General features: G+C 41.8%; 1 protein-coding gene and 1 long non-coding RNA gene across 4 annotated transcripts in view; one reads left to right on the plus strand and one right to left on the minus strand.

Annotated features, from left to right (window-relative positions):
- Nucleotides 1-22120, plus strand: part of LY86 (lymphocyte antigen 86) — a 65516-nt gene that overhangs the window by 12911 nt on the left and 30485 nt on the right. For all 3 annotated transcript variants that reach the window (XM_007973786.3, XM_073005635.1, XM_007973789.3), the window contains exon 3: nucleotides 20934-21020. In XM_007973786.3, coding sequence (XP_007971977.2) covers nucleotides 20934-21020 — 87 coding nt within the window. The remainder of the gene's footprint in view (nucleotides 1-20933; nucleotides 21021-22120) is intronic.
- LOC103222229 (uncharacterized) lies at nucleotides 11772-21013 on the minus strand. The gene is made up of 2 exons (XR_005242932.2): nucleotides 20906-21013; nucleotides 11772-18805 (listed from the first exon to the last, which is right to left on the minus strand). It is a non-coding gene; the product is annotated as an uncharacterized lncRNA (long non-coding RNA).

A 22120-nucleotide genomic window follows, 5' to 3' on the forward strand; every position in this document is an offset into this window, starting at 1 on the left:
AACTTCATACATCAGATAAACACCAAAATCCTTCCACTTCTCTCCACTGGGATCATCTGCCACGGGTCTAGATAACTGGATGGAGGATATTCCTAAAGGGAAATATGAGGAGCCTCAAGTCTCCAGAGAATAAATTCTAGACTGACCTACACTGAGGTTTTTGGAGAGAAGACAGGAACATCATTCTTCCAGGATATGCAATAGCTTTTCTGCCTCACACTGGGCTTCAGTTTTGATTAAATTAAAGGGCAATTCATGGGTAAATAAGTGTGCACATTTCCAAAAAATACCTGAGGAGAAAATTGCCAGTGGCTCTTTTTTTATTTGATGCGGTGGCTGAACAGAGTGCAGGCTTGCTAGCAAGTATCAGGTATCCTAACAAAAATGTGCCTGAGGTTTTAGAGCCAGTAACAGAAACGATGAGCAGGAGACTCTTACGTGAATACTACCTGATCTCAGGATCTCAGCATCTCAGCAGGGCTTCTTTCCTGGGGGAGTGGATCTTCAGCATGTGGAGGAAGCAGTGGTAGGAGAACAGGCAATAGAGAGAGAAGGCCACAGTTCCCTTCCTACTAAATCACAGTCATCCCCTACATGTCGCCCATGCCAGAAGATGGAAAGTGAGGGTCAAACATGAAAATATCTTCATGGAAAGGGCAGATGATGAACAAAGAGGGTAAGTTGCAATACACGATAGAAAGTAGTTGTAATATACAATAGAAATACACAATAGAAAGTAGTTGTAATATGCAATAGAAATATACAATAGAAAGCAGAAGGGACCATGGTGCTTGCCTCATCTCAAGAGGGAAACTTCTGTTTCCCTCCATCTGATTGCCATGTGGGAACGCAGGAACTGGGATGCCTGATCTCCTCATTTTTCAAAACAAGCTAAAGTTCTTCATCTAGAGGTGCAGCCTCCTAGTTTATAAATATGGCAGCTACTCTAAGTGTGTTTAAACATTGTGCAGACCAACAAAACCCATCTGGAAGCTAGGAACAGTACAGGGGCTAACCATTTGCAGCCTCTGCTATGGAGAATAAAGGGTTTAGCCAGGTCATGCCTTTTATGCCACCTGACCCTACCACCTTCCTTCCCCTTCTTGACTCAAAGCATTTCCAGGAAACATCCTTCAGTTCAGTTTCACCACCACCACCCTCTGTATCAAAGTGGGGTCACCACACAAGTCCCAAAGAATGCTAATTATATGATAATCATGTATCCACTTGTTCAATTTGGAATATTCTCATCAGCCCAAAAATCAAGTATTCAAGGATACCTAGTTCATGCCAGTCCCATCACTACTTGAACATCTGGAATTGCTAGATTTGATAACTAGCAGACCCAAATCTATTAAAAATTCTTCTTGATACTCACAAACACCACTGAAACGTGCATTTCCAAAACAAAGCCGAAAGCAAGAAAACTGGTGTAAATTACTCTGGTGATGAAATCATATCTGAATTAGTATAGTATACATAGTCCATACTCAATGTGAATTATAGGAATTTGCTTAAATATTGCTTAAGTGTAGAGTTTCCTCAGAAATTGACCCTGGCACAAAGAACTGACTGCAAGTTTGTTTGAGAAATGATCCTGGTAGGCACCAGCAGGAGAGTGAAGAACCGAGACAGGGAAGAAAAGGAAGCCAGCGCAGCCCACTGCTGTGGGTAACTGGGGTTCAGTCCTTCTGGGGACCCTGGGGAGCCCTTGTGGAACATGCCTTAGAGATGTCACATCTCCGGGGGGAAGAAACTGGGGTATTGATCTATCAACTCCCACCTGTTATTTGTTGAGAGCTGTTCCTGGAGGCATTAACTCTCAGCACTTTCGGCTTAACTGTGTACTGGACAAGCTTACTCCCACAGTCACAGATAGCCCTCAAGCAAAGAGTTATAGGAAGAAATCTTTGAGGAAAATAAATACTGGTGTCTTAGTTCATTCAGGCTGCCATAACAAAGTACTTTAGATTGAGTAACTCATAAACAACGGAAATTCATTGCTCACAGTTCTAGAGGCCAGGGAGTCGAAGATCAAGGTGACAGGAGGTTCAGTGTCTGGGGAGGGCTCACTCTCTGCTTTACAGATGGTGCCTCCTGACTCTGTCCTTACATGGCGAAAAGGGCAAATAAGCTCCCTCGGCCTCTTTTATGAAGGCACTTGTCCCATTTGTGAGGGTGCTGCCCTCATGGCCTGATCATGTCCCAAAGCCTCCACCATTTAATATGATTGCATTGGGAATTAGGTTTTAACATATAAACGTGGGAGGACACAAACATTCAGACCATAGCACCCTGCAGTGTCCTTGTGCACTTGGGTCTCTAACATCACACTAAAGCATTCATGAACAGAACCCTGGCAAAAGAGAAACCAAGACAGTGCACAAAAAAATTACCCACACATCTAAGGAAACTGTATGAAGTGGGCAGTCTTCTTGTCTACATAAAAAACTTCTTTCTATCATAAAAAACTGCCTTGCTGTAAAATATCTGAAAATAATGGATAAGATATGACACAAATCTTTTAAATATATAGCAGAGCTTGCAATAAAAAAAAAAAAAAAAAATGATGAGAGGTCTCCAGAAGTCAAAACAAAGCCAAAGTAAAAAAAAAAAACCAAAAAAATCCAAAAAAACACAGAGTGGAAAACCAACAATAAAGTTGTGTGTCTACCCACAGAAAATGTGTCAATCTCCGTTACCCAGAACTTAGGCTTTAATGGCTGTGCATGAGTTTGGTAATCAAGCCCTTCACCGTGCGAGATGGAAAGTTGATCCCTCCATGAAGCTACAACCTTCTAAGAGTTACAGTCACAGTAAAAAATAATAATAATAATAATTAATTAAAAATTTTTAATTAAAAATAATAAAAATAAAAGAAAGAAAAGGAAAAAAGCAGGTAAGGAAGAAAAACACTATTATGCAAAACAGAAGAAAAAAAAACTTATCTAACTCTGCCTAATCTCTTGGGAAAATAAGTCTTCCATGCAAATATGCCATCTAAGCATATTATCATCTAGGTTTGGGCCCCAAATGTATGTACTACCTTCCTAGTTCAAAAAAACTCAAGCCTAGAAATTAAATTTAGAGTGGTTATTCATTGGGAACATCTGAGGCATATAGGCAGAAGGAAATATTAATTATCTCTATGGGATCATATACCCTCAATTCACATTTCACTGGGTCTCTAAAGTTTTAACCATAAGCTCACAGTCCAAAATTTAAAAAGACAAGGAAATAAACCACCATGAGGAAGAGTCAGCAGAGAAAACCCAAACTGTAGAATTCTACTCCCAAAGGTATTAGATTTTAGAAATATAAGGTACAGAATATAAAAATAAAATGTATAACTTCTTTAATTAAAAAAAATCAAAGCATGAGAAAAAAATAATATTGAAATAATCAGGGAGGTGTGAAAAAGAATAAAGTAAAACCCTTTAAAATGCAACATTTAATTGTTGAAATAAAAAATATGGATATGTTAAAACATTGATTTTAAAATAGCTGAAGGGAGAACTGATGGACTGGATGAAAGGTTTAGAGCGATGACTCAAAATCTACCACAGAGAAATAAAAAGACAAAAAATATGGAGCTACAGCTAGAGAAGAAAATAGAACAAATAGGGGAAAAGGCAATTTCTGAAGAAAAAATGCTGAAAATTTTCCAGAACTGCAAAAGACATGAATCTCAGGTTCAATAAACACAATAAATCTTCAATGTTTATTAGCCAGAGATATCAGTGCCTTACCATGGGGCTCTCTCCACCAGGCTACCCACAACATGCAACGTGCTTCCCACAGAGTTTCCCACAGAGGTTCGTAAAAGGAATTTCACAATTAGACCAACTAGGATAAAACCACAAATCACCGAAGGAAAAAAAATGGTAAAAGTTGCAAGAGAAATTACCTAAAAGAAGTTATAGACTGACAGTAGGCTTCAGCAATACTATCATAGAAAAGAGAAAATAACAATCAACCTAGAACCTAGAATTCTATATACAGTATAGTTAAAAGTCATTCAATAATAAGAGTAAATTAAAGATTTTTTGGAGAAAAAAAATATAGAGTGTTTGCCACCGAAAGACTCTCACTAAAAGAATTGTAAAGGTACTTGAGAAGGCAATGATCCTAGAAGTCAGTTTTGAGATGTAAAATGGAATGAGAAGCAAAGCAGTGGCAATTTTAACAATCAATGAATGTAATGATGATAATGATGAATTTGGAGCAAGAATGTATTAGATGTCTATTTCTGCATAACAAATGCCCTAAAATTTGACAGTTTAAAACAATAAGCATTATCACCTCACATCGCAGTATTTTTCCTCTGGGGCAGGAATTTGGATGTGGCTTAGTTGGTGGTCTCTGACAAAGGGTGATGAAGGTGGACCGTAGTCATTTCTAGGCTTGGCTGGGGGAGCAGCTGCTTCCAAACTCATGTGAGTACATGGCAATGAACAGACCTCCAAAGATCTACTTCCATGCCCACTCACAGGGCTGTTGGTAGAATTCAAATCTTCAGTGGCTATTAGCCAGAGATATCAGTGCCTTACCATGGGGGTCTTCCCACAAGGCTACCCGCACCATGGCAACGTGCTTCCCAGAATGAGAGAGAGGACATGACAGACAGCTGTCAAAGTCTCATGACATTGCAGCCTAATCTCAGAAGCAACATCCCAATACTTTTGCCATGTTCCACTGCTTAGAAGCAGGTCACTGGGCTACTTCAGAGGAGGCGATTGCACAGGACACGCAATGTAGGAGGGGATACCTGGGGCCATATCAGAGGTTGCCTAGTGCAAAATGGCAGATAACAATAGCACACGGAGGAGGGGCTGGTGAGTGAACATAAAACATTCTCATGTCCTTGACCTGGTCTTTTACAGGGAGGAGAGTAAAGACAATGTTTATTTATGCAAAATGAAAAAGTTCTAGAAATCTGTGGCCCAACAATGTGAATATACGGAAGACTTCCAAACGTATGCTTGACAATGGTTAAGATGGGAAATTCAATGTCATGTGTTTTTTGCCACAATAAAAACAAACAAATAAATACATACATACTTATATACCAAGGTTTTTAAAATAGGTAGGAAAAAGACAAGTTTAGTTTCAAGATTTATTATGATATTCATGTTAAAATTTCAAAGGTAAGTACTATAAGACTAGAAATATAGTACATGATTTCCAAACTATAAACAAAACAATAAAAACAAAAGAAAAAATTAAAATATTCCAATTAATCCAAAAGAATGCTGGAAAGAAGGGAGGAAAGGCATAAAGAAAGAAAACCCAAAATAAGATAAAATAATTATTAAAATATCAGAAGCTTGGCTGGGCACAGTGGCTCATGCCTGTAATCCCAGCACTTTGGGAGGCTGAGGCAGGTAGATCACCTGAGGTCAGGAGTTCAAGATCAGCCTGGCCAACATAGCGAAACCCCGTCTCTACCAAAAATACAAAAATTAGCTGGGCGTAGTGGCGGGTGCCTGTAATCCCAGCTATTCGGGAGGTTGAGGCAGGAGAATCGCTTGAACCCAGGAGGCAAAGGTTGCAGTAAGCCGAGATAGTGCAACTGCACTCCAGCTGACAGAATGAGACTCCGTCTCAAAAAAAATAATAATAATAAATAAATAAATAAATAAATAGCCCTAATAAATATAAATGGACTATATTAACCTGATCTTACAAAACAAAAAATGACAAATTGCATTTTATAAGTTAGCTGTCTACTTTTTAAAGAAATACACCTAAAATACAGATCTACAGTGAACAATACATTTAATGGTGAAATACTGGAAACCTTCCTTTTAAAATCAAGAGTGAGACAAATACACCCATCACTACCACTTGTATTCAAAGTTGTACTGAAGGACCTCACCAGTGTAAAAGACAAGAAAAGAAAATGTTTAAGGATTTGAAAGGAAGAAACAAAAATGTTATTATGTGCATACAATATGACTGTCTACACAGAAAAAGCTAACCTACAAATTACTGGAACTAATGAAAGTTGAATTAGCAATTTATTTGGAGACTAATTTATTACACTATTTCAAGAGATAGCTAGCATGCATTGCTTTAGTTAATTCATTTTCATGGAGGTACAGTACATCATTTTATGTATCGACTACAATTGTGTCCCTCCTCCTTTTGATAAAAATTTAGGTTGTTTCTACTTTTTTGCAATTACAAACTTATGAATATCTGTTATTTATGTCCCCTGTGTCAGAAAATGTTTACCAGCCCCGTACTTTCTTTCTTTCTCCAGTTTTCAGCAGCTTAAGCCTGGGCAAAGGTATTTAGACTAATTGCTCTAGTTGTATCAGTTTTGTCTAGTAATATTTCCATGCACACTAACAGTTTTTAAATGTTATGTTCTGAAGACACATGAACAGATGGCCAAAAAAAAGGCTGAACAATATCCAAATGGTTACAGCAATGGTGTTACAGAGAACGGCACAGTGTTCAGACCGGCCTTTAAACTTTGCTGTGAAGCAGAAGAAACTCACACGTGGTGTTTAACTTGTGTGCAGGTCTGCGGGGGAAGGCTGTGATTGTTCAACGGGTGCACTCTTCTCCTTTATTCATCTGAAATCCAATTTCCTGTCTTATTTTTCGTGGCAGCTTGCTATCTTTCAATATGATTCTTTTTATATCTTTAGCAGAAGTATTTTTTATTCCTCTAATCAGGAAGGGAATGCTAGGGTGTGTTGATTCTGGAGGCAGAGAAATGAGTCCTTTCCTTGGTCAGGAATTTATTTTGCTGGCAGAGAGACCAAGCCAATGGCAGCTCTGCTTTTCCCCTCCAGCATCCACCTGTAAGAGCTTGTAATCTCACATTATTCATGGTCCCGGGATCCTATTCCCAGATGGTCTGTGTTACATGAAGATAAAGTACAAGCAAATTCAGGGTTTCCCGTAGAAGCACCTCCCTCCTTCCTATCCAGGAGAGCTCTATTGCAGACTTGCGGCATCCAGCAGACCCGTTCTGCCTTCCTCTCACTGACGTAAGAGATGCAGAAAGAAATGGTGAATTGGCTTTGGGAATGTAGAATTTGACTTCCCTGGTTCCAGTTCAAGACATCTGGGTGGGAACTCTCGCGGGGTATCCACTCTGCCTTCTTGGGGAAGCTCCATGGCATCGTTAGGAAGGAAGCCTGGGATTCCACACCCTGGAGATACGGGGTCTCTTATTCTCTATGCACTTCCTTACACGGTTTCTCTTCCTTTGAGGGCCTCTCGGTTGAGGCCCTCCTCCACCTTAAATCCAGGAGGCCACATTCAGAAGCAGTGTCACGTGAGCCCCCCGGCAGCATGCCAACATAGAAAAGGAGGGTCTTTATGAGTCCGCTCTGCCGACAGGATTGCTTCCTAGGAAAAGTGCAAATTGATTTTTTCCCTCCTGTTGGTCTGCTGGGGGATTGGAAGCAGCCACAGACAACTCATTAGCACATGTAGGGAGGCCAAGGAGAAAAATAAGCTAAGTTGCTCTCATACTAGAAAGCATTTAGGAAGCAAACCCATAAATATGGATAATTATTGTGTGTCCATTAAAAGTTAAAATTTTTTTTAAAAAAAGAATTCATGCTTGTTCTGTAGGTTTCTGTGTATGGCCAAGATTGGCTCCAGGGCCCTGAACATTGCAAGAAACGTTTGCACTGGCAAGGAAGGGTGCTGGTCTCTACTTTTGTAGAAACAGGGTCTCCCTATGTTGCTCAGGCTGGTCTTGAACTCCTGGGCTCCAGCAGTCCTTCTGCCTAGGCCTCCCAAAGTGCTGGGATTACACGCATGAGCCACCACGCCCAGCCAGGATCTATATGGTGGTGCTTACATGCAGTACAACTGCATAGAACTACATGAGCAAACACGTGTGTGTGTGTGAAAACTGCTAAAACCTGAGTACAGTCTGTAGAGTACACCAGTGTCAATGACTAGGTTTTGATACTCGGTTACGTAAGATATTACCATGAAGGGAAGTGGGTGAAAGTACACGGGACACCTCTGTACTCGTTGTGTAGCTTCCTATGTCTATCGTTATTTCAAGAAAGATTTGGTTTTTAAAAATGGCCTGAAGCTCTTGAGCCTGAGGCTGTGCATCTCCCTCTGCCTTTATGACCCACAGTGTAGGCCCCGGGCCCCCAGAGTCTGGGCTCCACTGCTCTGGCCTCTGGGGCATCTGAGAAGCCTGGTACAGGAAGGAAGCATGAAGCCTAAAATAGTACTCAGTTCCTCCTTTTACAAATGAGGAAATGGAAGCTTAGGGGGACAAGGTGAGTGCTAGCTGACACCCTGATTTACTGCCTAAGTTACACGGAAGCTTCTGGTCCCTGAGAACACACCAAGACAGGTTGCCCTAAAATGGTCAAGCTAGAAGACCAAAGTGAGGCAGGGCTGGGGTTTTGTTTTGTGGGGGGTGTGTGTGTCTGTGTGTGTGCATCGTCATGTGTGTATTTAGGGGCTGCAAAGGACATACTGGTTTTGATGTCACACAATGGGCATGGATGGTGTAGAAATTCTATTCCACATCATGAGCAATGTTCAGCAAAGCCAGTAAGAGGGTGAGCATGTCTGAGCTTACCTGCAAGATGAAGGCTTGTGATGATGGTGGAAACTCTTTCTGACCCCAACAGCCACAGAAACTTGTATTTTGCCAAGGAAGGCTTCTCCTTTGAAAATATATAGGAAGAAGACAGAAATCTACCTTTCTGATACCACTTAAAGCAATAGAGGAAAAGAAAATTATCTCGTTTGTCCACTATCCTTCCAGGGGTGATTCTAGGACCTTTAAGGTCTGTCCGTGTCTGAGCAAACACCAACCACCTCTGACCTCCAGCCTTTCAAAGAAAGAAGCTGGACTGATTGCATTTATAGGATTCAAGATGAAGCTCACAAAAGCACAACTGGCTTGATTTTATGAAGAGCTTTTGTTGACAAATGTGAAGTGACCAAAATACACAGACTTTGGGACTTGAGACTTTTTTTTATCTGTTGTTCTCTGTGCCTGAGTTGGTAGAAAAGAGTCTACATACACAGGCTCCTACTCCAGCCCCGTACAAGGTTTGCAACCTGCACACTTTCCATAAACCCTCTCTGCCTCAGTTTCCTCCATTCTAAAACACAGATGATAACAGCATCTCTCTTAAGGCTTTGGTGAGGATTTCAGCTAATACACATGTAGGGCTTAGAACAGCACCTGCTATGGAAAAAGCTATAGAAGTGACCACTGTTTTACACCCATCTGTAATTACTGGAAATAATTTGGAAATATATAGGAATATACTTAAGATGAATGGTCACAAAAGCGCTTCCACAGCTTCCAAGGCAAAGCGCTAGCACACTGGTGCCCCCCTGTTCTCTCACTGCACCTTGCGGCTAGGCTGCGTGCTGGTCATCTGTTTACTGCCTCTTTCTCCTGAAAGTCAGGGGCTATGCCTAAGACCAAGTGATCTTCGTATCCCACATCTAGCATGGTGCCTAGCAAACAGTAGAGGCTCAAAAAGCTTTACAATTGGACCAATAAACAAATAGCAGGGCTTTTGTTTCTCCTGTCGAAGTAGCATCTCTCCTTCCATTTTCTCTGCACCTACCAAAAGTAGGAAAAATCAAATCGCTGCTGTGTTCTGCTAGCTGCTCTGACTTCAAGCACGTGTCCCAAACAGTCTAATTGGAGGGATATTTACCCTTCTAACTCTGAGTACTGAACACTATGAAGATGAAAATAATCTTTATCGCCTCTTGTATTAGGAGAGGGCAAATTGAAGTTAAGATTTATTAAAAGGCCAATGTGTTAGCAAAACATTTGAGGAGATCCAAGAGCAAGCTGATTGTGTCCAAAATCAGTTCAACGACTGCTAGGGTGACACGGCCCCTTCACTTTTCCTGCCTGATGGTTTATCCGCCTTCCTTCATTCACTCCTCGAACACTTAACCAGCCCGCACGGTGCAGTGCGATGAACCAAGCAAGGTGACGCTAGAGCGGGGAATTCAGGAATAGTGAAGGGATTTTTTAGCGCATTATCAAATTCTTATGGAGATATTTTTCACAGAGTTTATTCCTTAGAACCCTCTACTTCTCTCCCCTAAAAGAATAAATTGTTCTTTATAGCCTGTATTGGTGTTCAGGAACACAGGCAGCCTGTCCAGAAGAAAATCAGTGTTTAGGAAAACAAAGAAAATGGATGAGTTGACTTTCCATCTCCAAAAGTCATGGCGGCTTATGGAGAGTCACGAAACACACACAACACAACACAGTCCGCCCAAGTCACAGTCATGGAAGAACCACACCCAAAATTCCTGAGAGTGTGAACCTTGACTGCCTTACAAACCCAGACCATAAAGGGAGGTAAAGCTTATTCGGCTGTAAAAGATGCTGCTGATCTCTTAAGTAGTTCCTTCATTGACGCCAAATGCCTTTTATTTATAATCACAACTCTTTTTTTTTTTTTTTTTTTTTTAATTTGAGTGCGTGCTTGCATTCCCATCTTCAAGTCATTCTCTCCGCCCAGCACAGAGCTCCCGCGAGCCTGCAGGCAGCCCAGGACTCCTGCGCATCCCGGGCTCTCTGGTCTTGGCTCTCCCAGCCCCACGCCGCCCACTCACATCTGCCAAGCTCTGCTGTTCTTCCACGTTCTTCTCCACATTGGGAGTTTTTTGCAGGCGTGTCCTGTCTCATGCTCCCCATCCTCCGCTAGCTCTCCTTGCTCATCTCTTCAGCTTTGTTCTCTTTGTCCCTGAACTCTCATCTCAAATCTTTTCATGCCTAAGATCGTGTTTGGCAGAGAGTCAATGCTCAGGAAATGAAACAGAAAAAATATGCTTTTAGGGGCTGTTGCAGGAATCCTACCTAAGCAGAGCCGTGCCTTTCTTGAAAGAATTCTTGAGAGGAGCTTGGGTAACTGCCAAGGTTCCAACTCCTCAGGACTGAGCCAGGGGCAAACATGGTGTCCTGTAGAGACAGGAGCCAGAGACGTGAAAAAAGACGCAGAGGCAGGGAGCATCTCACCAGGTCATAAGGGGCTAAGCGGAGGGGGCTGCCTCCTAACACTTCATAAATTCTGTACACCTTATGAAATGGTTTGTAAGGAGATTTCTTAGGACATCTGTGAAGGGGTTAAACTTTGAGCCTGAGTGATACACGGTAGACGTAGGGTCTCACGTTTAAGATCATATACCAGGAAATGAGCAAAAAAACTTGGTGTGGCTTTTAACAGTGGGTTTCAAACTAGGCAGGGCAATAGAATCACCTGGGGTAGCATTTAAAAACCAGGCAACACCAAGACTTATTAAATCAGACTGTCTGGGGTGGAACTCGGGCGTGGGTATTTTCACAGCACTCTCCTAGTGATTTCAACGTGCAGCCACATTGAGAACCATCAGCGAAGAGCATCCCAGCCATGAGATTATGTTCCACCAATCCTGTTTAATCTCAAGGGCTGGGATGCCCCAGCTGGCGTCTAGGTTTCATCTCAGAAATATCTATTTAACTTAAAGCTGGGCTGAAGGCCAGGTGTAGTGGCTCACACCTGTAATCCCAGCACTTTGGGAGGCCGAAACGGGTGGATCACTTGAGGTCAGGGGTTCAAGACCAGTCTGGCCAACATGGTGAAACCCCATCTCCACTAAAAATACAAAAATTAGCCCACTGTGGTGGCACACACCTGTAATCCCAGCTACTGGGGAGGCTGAGGCATGAGAATCCCTTGAGTCTGGGAGGTTGCAGTGAGCCAAGATTGTGCCATTGCACTCCAGCCTGGGTGACAGTGAGATTCTGTCTCAAAAAAAAAAAAAAAAAAATGCTGGGCACAGTGGATCACATCTGTAGTCCTAGCAGTTTGGGAGGCTGAGGTAGGAGGATCACTTGAATCCAGGAGTTTGATACCAGCCTGGACAGCAGAACCAGACCCTATTTCAAAAGAAAAAATAATAATACAAACAAGATGTATGAACTTAACTAAATTATTTTAAACCTAGGGTGTTCTTACATTAAAAAGAAAAATGTTAAAAAAAAATAAGTTGGTTTCATTTTCTGCAACTGTAATGAGAATAGTCAGTATTATAATATCTTCTTTCGAATAGACTCTATCCTCCTTTTGCCCAATTATTAACTGTCTATTATATGCCTAACACTGGCCAAGATGCTTTCCATGCATTATTTTTCTTAATTCCTAATAAAAAAAACTTCCAATGCATTTTCCTCTATCCCAGTTTCCTTTGGGTTGAGAAAAGCAGCACCTTCGCTGACTGACAGTGACCTGCACAATCACAGTGAAGAATTTTATCAAAATTGGGAAGCTTGTTGGGTCTTGTCCCTCTCTGTAAGCAACTTGAATCCTAGGAGGACCAGGTCCCGGCACACATGTCTGGACTCATTTCGCCTCCATCTAAAGCTCTGCTTCTGTCGTTTGTCTGCCTCGCTCACCTGCTCCAGGGTGAGACCCGCACAGGAACCAGGGTGCAGTGATCAGGGCCCTGGAGGCTGAGTCTGGAGATGAGAGGAAGTCACTTCCTTGCCTGAAATCTCAGTCTCTTCCTTAGCAAACAGGGTTGTTAACTAGCACCCCATGCCCTGGTCACTCTCAATGAGAACAATTCAAATAATGTTTGAGGACCTCCTGGTATGTTTGGTTCAAATCCAGCACCATCAATGAGCAAAGACTAGGCTGGCCTCAGCTATTACCTCCCAGACAGTTTGTCAGTTCCTGCTCACCCAACCATCATATTCCACAACATCAGATGCCAAGGACAACAAACACCTTAGCTTTTTCTTTTAAATCATATCTAGTTCATGACTTCTAGAAGCAGAAGGGAATTCCTTTTCAGCATTTGCAGCATGTCAAGAAAAGTCCCAGAGATCATCTTTGTAGCTGTACAGTCAAGTAAACCACCCTATGCAACTGGCCTTGTTTATGTCCCCTGTCAAGACTGTCAAGAGACAGACAAATTTGTAAGAACTGCAGACATTAAATACAACAGGTGTATCCTGGTTGTGTGGGTGTCACCAATGCCATGGTTCCCGCTGTCTCTAAGCCAGGCTCTCCCTTAGAAGGAGTCTGCCTGCTGGTGAAATCCACACTGGCAGTGGAGAAGCATGTGCTAAAGTCTAATCTTCCATTGTAAAAAGAGAACAGACTAGCATTTATCCACTTTTCTATCCCACATGGACTGCCTCCAAATTAGTAACAGAAAGTTAAACGATTACCAACACCAAGCCGTAGAGGCAAGTTCCCCCGATGCTTCTAGATTTGAGGGACCTCTAGTAATCTGGTCACTACTTAACCAATAGTAGGGCTTTGGGTGAACTGGCCTGGTCAAAATGCTCCCTTTCCACCTCGGTTCCACCACAGCTAGCACAGTGTCCAGCACATATTAGACAGTTAATAAACATATTGTAAGAAAGAATAGTGACACTGTTATTAAGATGGTGTTTAAAATGAAGAGAGGCCAGGCAAGATAGTATAAAGTGAATCCATGGGAAACATGCCTTGCCTACAGAAGACTATAAAATGTTGACTATAATGAGACTATAATGTGTTGTGTTGACTATAAATGAGAGATTTAGAGTATAGAGTATACATGCATCTTTTGTTGAGTTTATTATTCAGTAGTGTGCTATCATAATCAGATGATGGAAATATTATAAATATGATGATACCAGAAGCAGTTCTGATTTGTCTTTCTATCCCCAAGACCTAACCCCCTTCCTATTACAGGGTAATGAATGATGAGCCAAGTTGCTCTTCCTATTGCATCTTCCAGCCACTAAGGTGCACTGTCTCTCACCCATAAGACAGGTTCCAGTTTCCTCTCACCTTCGTGTTAGGATCTCATGCTATGTGGCACCATGGCACCCTCTTGGTAACACACAATAAAATTTTGCACTTAGTGCATTTGTTTTTTGTTTTTTGTTTTTTTGTTTGTTTTTTTGAGATGGAGTCTCACTCTGTCACTCAGGTTGGAGTGCAGTGGTGTGATCTCGGCCCACTGCAATCTCCGCATCCTGGGTTCAAGCGATTCTCCTGCCTTAGCCTTCTGAATAGCTGGGGCTACAGACACGTGCCACCACACCTGACTAATTTTTGTATTTTTAATAGGGATGGAGTTTCACCATGTTGGCCAGGCTGGTCTTGAACTCCTCACCTCAGGTGATCCACCTGCCTCGGCCTCCCAAAGTGCTGGGATTACAGGTGTGAGCCACCAGGCCCAGCCAGTACATTGTTGATCTACTCCTAAGATGCAAAGATCAGACAAAACTGCCTCAATTAGGTCATTATTTTCATCAAGACATTTGGCAAGATATTTTGGGCAGAAGACTGTCTTTATTGCCACTCATCTCTTATGGTCTGTCATATTTACATCATGATAGAAAAGCCATCTCCTCCTATGCTGATGGAAGCCAAACTTAGGTTATTCTGGGAAAGTGGAACTTAGAGGCCAGAGGGGCCATGCAAGATTCCTACTCCTTTTCTGTCAATAAAAAGGCTTATTATGAATTCAATTTTTTTTTTTTTTTGCGCAATTAAAAGCAGACAAGCTAGGGATCCAGAATTTTGAGTTTAGCAGCCCAAACATACAATCTCACTCAAAAACACATTCACCAAGGTTGCCAGGCAGCTGGCAGGATGTTGCAGTTTTTACCATCTTATATCACAAATAGTCGATATTCCATTGTGATCATGTTAATTTTATTTTTGTTGCATTTGAAAGCAAGAAACATGTTTAAGTATTTTGAACACACTGTTTACATATCTGAGATGAAGAAACAAGAAGCCAGTTGACTTGAATGTGTGAGTCAATTCCCGAGGAAATGCTGGCCAAAGAGAGTCAAATGGGAGTGGAACTACTATTATTTGAAATAATGACCCACTAGGGAGCCTTGCTGTGCTACAGTAATAAGATTTGACAGGTAGAAAAAAAGAAGAGATCAGGACACAATAGAAAAACACAGCTAGAATGCACTTACCACATTGTAAGTTATTTCTTTTTCCACAAAGGTGGGAGGGAGTACGAGGGGAGGAGGCGGAGGGAACACAGTGGCATTAAGGACAGAAAAGAAGAAAGTTAATTTTGCGTTGTGCTGCTAATGGATTTCCAGCAATGCGATTTTACTGAAGCCTTATGCATCATCCTCCTGTAAAGGTCTACAGTGACCCTTGAATGTCATCCTATGAATTCGCCAAGAAAATTAAGACACTCTAGTAAAAGTACAGCCTTGAAAGAAGACAGATTTCCAGATCTGTGCCCAGCTAGATCTGTATGATAAACAGAACACAAGCTGGCAGAACTGGCCATCAGCCAACCTAAAAAAAAAGAAATCAAAAGCAAGGTCTGTTTGTTATTTTGTTACATTTGGGAAAGAATTCTGAAAGATGCAGAGGAATATCTGCTACCATTTGACCCGGAACTAGCAGTTCAACCACACTCAGACACTCAGTCTCCAGTGCCAAGTGGTTCTGTTTTTCTAGAGAACCCTAACACACCCCCCATTATTAAACAACCATCCAGTGCTATTTTATTGAGCATTCAGAAGCAGACCAGCTTTACTCACATTCTGTTAACCCAATTTTTCCTTCCTTCCATAAACTATTTGTGAGAGGCAGTCCTGCCAGTGCAGCTAAGCTGTGTGTGACTGGTAAGGTCTCCTGGGCCCTCTATGCCCTTTCTCCCTCCCCAGGTCGTGCCTCTATCGGAAGCATGCTTGTAATACTTAACATTCTCCTGGGGCCAGCCTGTGTTCTGCCAATAGCACATGCAGGAAGCAATACCAGCTCTTAGAGTAATGTGGGCCACAGGGAATGAGCCATGAAGGTTAAGATGTGTTCGAAGAAAAGTCAGTGTTCTTAATCTCAGGATGGTAGCCAGATCGAGGTACTGATATAAGAAGAAAAAGAGAAAGAGGGAGAGAGAGAGAGAGAATGAGGGACAGGAAGAGAGAAGAGAAGAGCATAGGATAAAGGGAGGGGGAGAACGACTACCTTTACAAAGCAGGAAGGACATTGCAATCTTGGGGTTGCACTTGGCCGTGAGTATGTGGAAGGCTGGTGCAAGTGAGGCTGGAGGGGAGTCAGCTCCTTTCCACAGTGACTCTGCTGTAAGAATTCTACTCTCCCCTGAGAGGAGGAAGACCAATTTCTAACCATTTTAAACCCAAGCAATAGAACTGTAAAAAATAGGCACACACACTTGTACACACACACACAGATGATTGCTAAACTGTTGACATCTGAATAAACTTTGTGGATTGTACCAGTGTCAATGTCCCAGTTTGGGTATTGCCCTCCATGTAAGATCTTACCATGGGGGAAGATGGAGAAAGATATATGAGACCTCTCTGTATCTTTTTGCAACTTCCTGTGAAAATATAATTATTTCAAAATATAAAGCTAAAGAAAAACCTCAAGTAGAGCTAGAATATAGAAAATGGAACTAGCTGCGTAAGAGTTGGGCCCTCCTCTATGCCTGAAACTACCCAGCCAGCAACGCAGAGGCCACAGGGGGCGGAGCTCCATCCATGGACTCCAGGACTTAGAGACATACATCCAAGCTTTCCGGCTGCCTGAAGTCAAATCGAGGATTGGTCCAGCGGAGTGTACCCAGGCCCCCACCATCCTCTGCTGAGGAATTTCACTCCCAGAGTCTGTGTCATTGGATTTTGTCTTCTTCCTACTGATTCCATTTGAAAGCCTACTGCTAGCTGTTAATGGAAGCCATCCTGACAAGGTTGTCCTCCCGTCGACAGCTGCCCAGGTCTAGCCCAGCCTATGCCACTAATGGAGGGTGGAAGGCACAAAAATACCTTTGGAGCTGAGATCTGTTCAAATGCTGCTCACTCTAAACCCAGCTTGTTCATCCAACTCTATTTTACTCCATGAATGTCCAAGAAAACCTTTCTAGGAGAGATTTGATTGTTGCTGCCCTTAGTATGCAAAACAGATGCTGCTGGCTGTTCTCCTGGAGCTCTTCCTCGCCTCTGGCAGGGTTTGCATGCTGCTGGTTTGGAGAAGACTGCCTTCGAGGGCACACCTGCCCAGGGGAGAGGGGAGCAGGGGCAGTTTGCGGTTTGCTGGGTTCACCCACTATAATGCCGTCCTCCATTGGGCTGAGGCCATAGAATTCAACAGAACAGAGAGCAAGGGAGTGCCACATAGAGGCCAAGGAAGAAATATTGAAAATGAAGTCTTCTATTTCATGATGAAGCTTTGACTTCTTTCCTGAGCTCATTTGCTGAAATACAGTGAAGTATCCGGAGGAAACACTTATCTCTTTCCTCAAATTCTCGGAACACCAACTCTGATTAACTTTCCGATGTTATTGTTTCAGAAAGTCCAAAGTCAGATGATCCATCTTATATGATTAAAAGTTACTGAAGCAAGGGTCCAAGGGAAAGTCTCTCCACTCTCAGCCTGCCCATCACGGTTCATACTGTAGAAGGAGAACTGCTTTAAAATGCAACCTACCATCTTTTATTTTGGTAGGTGATTCTGAGGCATTTGCAGTATAAGTAAAGCCTGGAAATTGATAAAGTGATTATTTAAAGCAGTGATCGCCACCAGGGGTGAGTTTGTCCCTCATGGATACTTTGGTAATGTCTAGAGATATTTTTGGTTGTCACAACCAGAGGGTATGGGGGTGCTACTGGCATCTGGTGGGTAGAGACCAGGGATGCTCCTAGACATCCTGCAATGCGCAGAACAGCACCCACCACAAGGGATATCCAAAACAAAGTGTCAATAGTGACAACATTGAGGAATCCTGCTTTAAGGCTCTCAGCAAATTTACTACAAATAACCATTACTATTCATCCAGCAGAAAATCACTGGAGATCTAGTATAATCTTAAGAGATTATGTATAGCCCTGGCACTGGGGAGTCAGCTTTGCATTATCTAGTGGAGGAATGACAAAGGCATACAAGCAAATATAATGTAGTGTAGAACATGCAAAGTGCCTGAGTGGAAATGCAAATAAATACAGAGAAGGAGATGAGTTTGAGAGGGTGGGATTGGGGGAGGAGGAGGAACCAATGTCACTTTCCCCAAGAGGACCACAAACTGCATGTTTACACTCAAAGATATCAGTCTTGCATATAAATTTGAAATAGCTGCTAGGAAAGCTCACCAAACCCTTAAGCGCTTTTTAAGCAATCTGTCTTTCTACTTTTACATACATATCCTCAGAGAGATGCAGCCTACAGCTTTCTTTGTGACTTTGTTCTTTATTGAGATTATTTTCCTAACAACAATGTGTTTCTAGTATCAGGAAAATGCTTTATTTCCTTCTCCCACCCTTAGTTGATTCTTCCTATCTATACCTTTAAAATATTGATGAACATACAGTGCAATTATATAGCTGCTAATCGACAACACAATACATACTTAGCCTCTTTTATTTTGCCTGGATAGCAACTTAAATTTATCCACAATTTTGAGGATGCACCTTCCTAAGCATCTGTTCATTGGCTTCTATCTTTTTCAATACTGAGTGCCAAGGATGTAGCAGGAACTATCGTCTCCAACCCCCTGCTCCTATTTTCCAGGCTGAAAGAAACCCTGGGACAGCACAGAGATACTTAGGAAGGAGTCCAGTGAGCATAAGACAAGAGGGCTCTTTCCCACCCTTAGGAAAATTAGTGACTGGACCAAAGGGGTTTTGATCAAACAAAAGTGTACTTACGTTAGATTTGCAAGGCTGAAATTGCCTAGTGATCATTTCCATTGCAGATACCATAGACAATGATGCATCTTCCAGGTCAGCAATGTGGATGATAAAACTGTCTGGAACACTATCATTGGCAAATGTGAGCTCATAGCTAAGCTGAAATGGAAATCAGTTATGAAACAGAACTACCAGATGCCATATGCCTGCACACAAAATATTCTGGGCAATCTTACAAATCAAATAAGTAACATATGTAGTTGAGGTTCTACTTTGTGAGTTTCACTGCATAATACCAGGGAGCAATTTGTTTGTTTGTTTGTTTTTAACTCTGGCTTTGAATCTTGACTCTGACACTTTCTAGTGTGGGGATCTGGATAAGCTAATACAATATCTCCCAGTCTATATTTTCATAACAGTAAAATGAGGTAACTCATACCTATCTCTTCAGATTATTATTTATTCTGCAAGTCTGGGTCCTGTCAGGAAAACGAAGACCATATCAGTTATTTTAACAGAGAGAATTTGACATAGGAAGTTGGTTAGAGAACCAGTTGCTGGAGAACCAAAAGAGCAAAGAAAGAACCGCTGAGGGCTGGGAGAGCAAAAGGCAGAGGTTGTGGGATTAGAAACTGGATGCTTGACAGAAGGACCCTATGGAGCTGAGACAGACTGCTAAGGAAGGGGTGACAGCTTCTGATGTGCTGTTATTGCAGTAGCTTAGGGCCCCACAGAGCTGAGTGTCAGCTGATGCTGGGAAGGTGCAAAAGAGAGCCAACTGGAACCAACTTCCACTGCCAAGGTGTTGGTCCATCACCAGTGACACTCCCAGAAAGTACTCAAGAAGGAGTAAGTCCCTTCTTCAACTCCAGCATTCATCTCCCTGCTATCTTGACTGGCAGACAGCGAAGGAGAAACATGATTACCGAGAGCCCAGTTAAAAGTCAGAGGAAAGAGGGCTGGATTTGGAGCTGAGAAACAGCTCCAATATACGGCCCATCCATTCACTCAATGTGTACATTTATGGAGTGCTTACTGTGTGTCAGACTGTGAGGCTGTGAGACTCTCTGCTAGGTGCTGGGGAACCTAGAGAATTAAATGGAAAACACTCATAAAGTCCAAGGCTCGGCTATTAGTACAAGGTAAATCCTCTGTTAAAAATAGCTCTCCTGTCTCCAGCCCAGTGGGAAACATAAAGGAAAAGGAAATGGAAAACAAAACAAACAAAACAAAACAAGAAACTAGCTCTGGCCTTTAATGAATCTCATGTTTAGATTCAGTGTTGCAGGATAAGCCATGTAGCAAAGTACAGAGTGATATATGTTTGCACACTTATGGAGAGTGCCAGACATCACCATTTTAAGAATTCAAGGAAACAAGAGAATATTTGGGGTCAGGGAAGCCTTCACAAAGAAGATGGGAATGAGCAAGACTTGAGGATTTAGATAATAGCCAAAAAGACTAAGACCATTGCAAATGGGAGAAAGCACGCAAGCAAATCAAACATGGTGGGAATGTGCTGGTGTGTTGGTCTCAAGGAATGGAGGATGGATTTATGATGTGGCGGATGGAAGTTGGAGCCAGTCACTCATTTCTGGACTTTATTCTGAGGCATAGATAAACCATTGGAGCTTTGTGAATGAGCAGAAGTTATATGCAGAAAATATTATCTTTATAGCTTCATCATATCTAGCACAATACCTGTACATAGTGGAACATTTTGGGGGGGAAGTATTACATTAAATGGGATGAGATGAGATGGGATGGGATGGGATGGGATGGGATGAGATAAAATGGAATTACAAAGGCAGGTCTTAACTTTGAAAATCTTTTAAGAAAATATTTTAAGCCTAAGTATTAATGTCTACTCAAGTTCTCCTAACTTTTGTACCTCCCTCTGTTTTGATAATAATAATAGATACTTTATTAAAGGCTCTATGCAATCCATGAGCAATTTTAAAGCCAAATGTTCAGGAACTAGAAGAATTCGGGCAATGATAAAATTTTTCTATGATAAAAACGTTAACAAGTAAAGATATAACCCAACTAGCAAGACACTGTTCATTCCATGGATGGAGGCCCTGTTGTCAGAGTGAACATGACGTTGGCTTTGAAGACACTGGGGGGAGCTGATGAAAATGTCACAGGCTTCTTTAAAAAAGTGTTGGGCAATATGCTTTTGAATAAATGCAGTAATTCGTGTGAAAACAATATTGGTGCAAATTTTGAATATGTTTGCAGAATATACGATGTACTCACAAGTAATCTATTGTTTTCTTCTTCGCAGATCCATTACAAGATTTTGGCTTTTCTATTGAAAAGTGTTCCAAGCAATTAAAATCAAATATCAACATTAGATTTGGAATAATTCTGAGTAAGTAAAAAAAAATGATTAGCATGAAATAAAACATTGCACAGCCTCTTCCAACTCCACACCCCCAATGACTTACATTAACTATAATGACTGGCTAAACTACTGTTCCCTCACCACTCTCTAGAATTAACACTGTTTACATCTTCATTTTCAAATCTCTCTCTAGGTTATATCCAGGTAGGGTAGAACTCTCACTTAAAGCTGTACTTTTGTATTAAAAAGACTCTAGGCATTCATTTGGATGATATAAGCACCTGGAATCAGTATACGCAGCAAAAAAACAAAAAAAAGGGAGGGGGAATATTTTGAGATTAAGTATTAATGTCTACTCAGGATCTCCTAACTTTTTTAGTTATCTCAGCAACAAATAAATCTACTACCAGCAGTACGGTTTGTCATTTGTGTTATTTTGTATCCCAAATAGTTAATACAAATTCTTAAACCTTGACATAGGCAAGGAGGAGATGTAATATTTTCTCCCCTACCCCAATCAATAAGCTAGAGCACTTTCTGATTGTTTAATTTTCATCATATGATCATGCAATTATAGTTAGTCAATATATTTGCTATAGCTACTAGACTATCTCCTTTTCCAAAACAGTTATATCAAAATCAAAGTAGAGAGGTTTAATAAACTTAGCATGTGGAATCGTTCCAGAAAAGTGGAAGCAACATTCACAGAAATCAAGATCTCTCACGCAACTTTGTATTTCTAGAATCTTACCCAGTATCTGGACTCTAGCAGCAGCTTGAGAAATGTTATGGGGAGAGAAGAAGAGAGAAAAGAGAAATGGAAGAGTGGGTGGAACATAAGAGGGAGGAATGGAGAAAAAGGCAGAGAGAATTGGGAGCCACGACCATGGGACCCACCGAAGCTTCCTGTGTACCTGTGCTGCAATACCTCCCTGGTGACAGCAGCAGGTGTATGTAGGCGTGACCACACCCCACCGCCATCATGGGGAACAAATGATACTCTGCAGCTGAGAAATTCCAGAAGCCAGACCTGCAGACTTCACATGAAAAGGCCATAGCACCAGGGTGGGGAGCTCAGCCGATTAACTACCTTGCTCCAAGCAGGTATTTTGAGAAACAGCCACCTT

The sequence above is a fragment of the Chlorocebus sabaeus genome, chromosome 17, assembly GCF_047675955.1.
Source record: "Chlorocebus sabaeus isolate Y175 chromosome 17, mChlSab1.0.hap1, whole genome shotgun sequence".
Lineage (NCBI taxonomy): Eukaryota > Metazoa > Chordata > Mammalia > Primates > Cercopithecidae > Chlorocebus > Chlorocebus sabaeus.